The following is a 2,764-nucleotide window of genomic DNA, read 5'->3' as shown; positions in this document are numbered from 1 at the left end:
TGCACTTTTCTCGATTTCCAACGGTTGAATGTGAATTTCTATTAGATATTTCATCGTTGGCATAAAATATATTGTACATCGCAGTTGGTAGTACATAATAAAGTTTCGAGTTTTCAACACTTTAGGCGACGACAATGCTTATTGTTGTGTTGGTACATGGCAATCATGCAAACATGCAAGGCCAGTACAACTCACCATATAGAGCGTGTTTACTTCTTGCACACCACACCTTGGCCGTCCATGCCACTGGCGCAGGTGATCCCAGCGAGCTCCGACATGACGGAAGCTTCGTTGTTGCTACGGATGGTTCCGAAGCGCGCCACGGCGCAGTCAGCCGCGAACAGGCTGGAAGCTGTGAAGCTGGCATCTCCTCCCATGGTGGGCATGGAGGCCCTGACATCGAGCTTGTTCACGTAGTCGGAGCGGTACGTCTGGCCGACAACACCGTGGACGTCGTCGGTGAGCGCGTCGAACTTGAAGGCGAGCTCGAGGTGGGCGAGGCAGTCATCGGAGGTGACGCCGTAGCGGTGCACCCTTGAGTCCTCCTCGGTGATGGGCACGGCGTTGACCCTGACGCTGAACTTTCCGTCGAGGGCGAGGAGCACCCCGTTGGCCGCCTTGGTGCGGGTCACGGATAGTGCCGGGACGCGGCTGGACGTCCATTTGGCAGTGTCGACCTGGTCAGCCGGGAGGTGCACGGGCTCGCCGTCGAGGGTGATCTCGAGGTGCTCGACGGCGTCGTCCCAGGTGCCGGTCTTCCTGGCGCCGACGTAGAGGTGGTGTCCGTCGAAGAGCACGGCGATGGCCTGGATCCACGTGAAGTCCCTGGACATGCCGCTGTGGCCGGACTTGCCGATGAAGTGCGCGTTGATGTGGAGGTCGCGGTCGGAGACGACGCAGAAGTCGGCATCCTTGCGGCCGTGGAAGTAGAACGCGTTGCCGTCGCCGCCGATGAAGCGTGGGTCGCCGCACGCTGCTCCCGGTTGGTCGCACGCTGCACGCAATAGGAGTGTAACCATTAGCCAAAAAGACGAATTGGCTTGCTTAATTATATAGATCAAGGGATGACGTTCTCACCGCAAACAGCTTTGCAGTCGTATTCGGTGCAGCTGGCGAAGCATGTCTCAGGGCAGTCATCAGGGCAGTCCATCTTCTTGTTGAAACGAGTAAATGACAAAAAACTACCACAATTGTGCCAGCCGGGACACGGAACTACCAAATGGGACGCGTTTGTCACATGACTACCACTATTGGGGCATGCTTGTGACGAATAGCACTGATTTTCTAATTTACGAGCCTTAATCCAGTTTCTAGCAGCTGGGACCCAATGTCAGGTCCTACGTGGCAAATAAAAATTACTTGTTTATGGTAATTTTATAGAAGACTCCTAATCTTTCTTTCCCAAAAGCCATCAAGTCCAATTTATCTTCCTCATCCCTGCCCGCGTTTGCCGGCCATGCCCGTCGCACCTGGCAGCCGCGCGCTTGGCCGTGCTTGGCAGTCGCCGCACTGCTGCGTGCTTTGCAGTTGCCGCACTGCTGCGTGCTTGCCCGTCCGCCACCGCACCGCTGTGCGTCTGCCCCGCCTGCCCGTCGTGCTCGCCATCGCCGCGCGCCCGGCTGCAGCCGCCGGTGCGCCCGTCGCGCGCCCCGCCTCCCCGCCGTGCTCGCCGTCGCCCGGTGCGCCGGCGCGCCCGCCTGCCCGCCGTGCTCGCCGTCGCCGCACGCCGTCCACGCGCAGAAGGCCGCCGCCGGTGTGCCAGGAGGCTGCCGTGCGGTGCACCAAGAGGACGCCCACGCACGTCGAGTCAGCGACCATCCACGGCGGAGCGTGACCAGCGAGGTGCACGGCGGCGCTCGGAGGTGCACGACGCAGGCGCGCTGCAGGGCGAGAGGGAGGGATAATGGAGGTGTCCATGAGGACCGTGTGCTCACCCTGGAGTGGATGGAGGCGACGGCGGAGATCAAAGGGGATCTGCAGCGACGGAATCGAATTCCATCGACGCCGAGCTTGGGTCACGGCGGAGAAGAAGGGGTCGGGGCGGTCGATCCCTGGCCTCCCGGCTTGCGCGCGTCGAAGAGAAGACACGGCTCGACGAGGCGGAGCTTCAGCGACGCTCATCTAGGGTGAGCACGGCAGGCAAGCGCGCTGCGGAGCTGTTGGTGTCGAGCCTCTCCGACGAGCTGTTGGTGTCGAGCCTCTCCGACGAGCTGTTTGTGTCGAGCCTCTCCGACGAGCGCCGCCGCGTTTCTCCAACGAGCGCCGCCGCGTCGTACTGTTGGTGTCGAGCCTCCTGGCTGTTGGGTCAACGTAGATGGGAGGGAGAAGGCCTGGTGCTTGATTGCTTATGGGAAAAGGAGATAGGGGGTTTTCTGTAAAATTAGAAGAAAAAGACATTTGTTTTTGCCACGTAGGACCTGACAGTGGGTTCCTGCTGTCAGAAACTGGATTAAGACGCGTAAATTGGAAAATCAGTGCTCCGCGTCGCGGGCGTGCCCCAAACATGGTAGTCATGTGACAAACGCGTCCCATTTGGTAGTTCCGTGTCACGGTTGGCACAATTGTGATAGTTTTTTTGTCATTTACTCTGTTGAAACAGTAGGGGTTCTCCTTGCGGTTGACATTGCACTTGACCTGCTTCGGCTTGGGCTTCGGCTTCGGTCCGTTCCCATTGGGTGGGCTCTTAGGGCCCTTGCCCTTATCTGATTGCGCCGTGGCTACGGCCGCGGCGGCGAGAAGGACGACCGCCGCTAAAGCCAGCACG

General features: G+C 59.4%; 1 protein-coding gene across 1 annotated transcript; it reads right to left on the bottom strand.

The window, feature by feature from the left end:
• Positions 1 to 209: 209 nt before the first annotated feature.
• Positions 210 to 1,150, bottom strand: LOC124651672. Its single transcript, XM_047190720.1, has 2 exons — positions 1,078 to 1,150; positions 210 to 994 (listed from the first exon to the last, which is right to left on the bottom strand). The coding sequence occupies exons 1-2, from the start codon at positions 1,148 to 1,150 to the stop codon at positions 210 to 212; spliced, it is 858 nt and encodes a 285-aa protein (XP_047046676.1).
• Positions 1,151 to 2,764: the final 1,614 nt, after the last annotated feature.

This window comes from Lolium rigidum, chromosome 5, assembly GCF_022539505.1.
Source record: "Lolium rigidum isolate FL_2022 chromosome 5, APGP_CSIRO_Lrig_0.1, whole genome shotgun sequence".
Lineage (NCBI taxonomy): Eukaryota > Viridiplantae > Streptophyta > Magnoliopsida > Poales > Poaceae > Lolium > Lolium rigidum.
This window is presented reverse-complemented; position numbering and strand designations above follow the sequence as displayed.

Bases quoted from the DNA above. Each gene is read 5' to 3' on its own strand.
- LOC124651672 (XM_047190720.1), bottom strand. From the start codon at position 1,150: ATGGACTGCCCTGATGACTGCCCTGAGACATGCTTCGCCAGCTGCACC. The intron at 995-1,077 runs GTGAGAACGTCA...TATTGCGTGCAG, and splicing joins CGACTGCAAAGCTGTTTGCG to CGTGCGACCAACCGGGAGCA.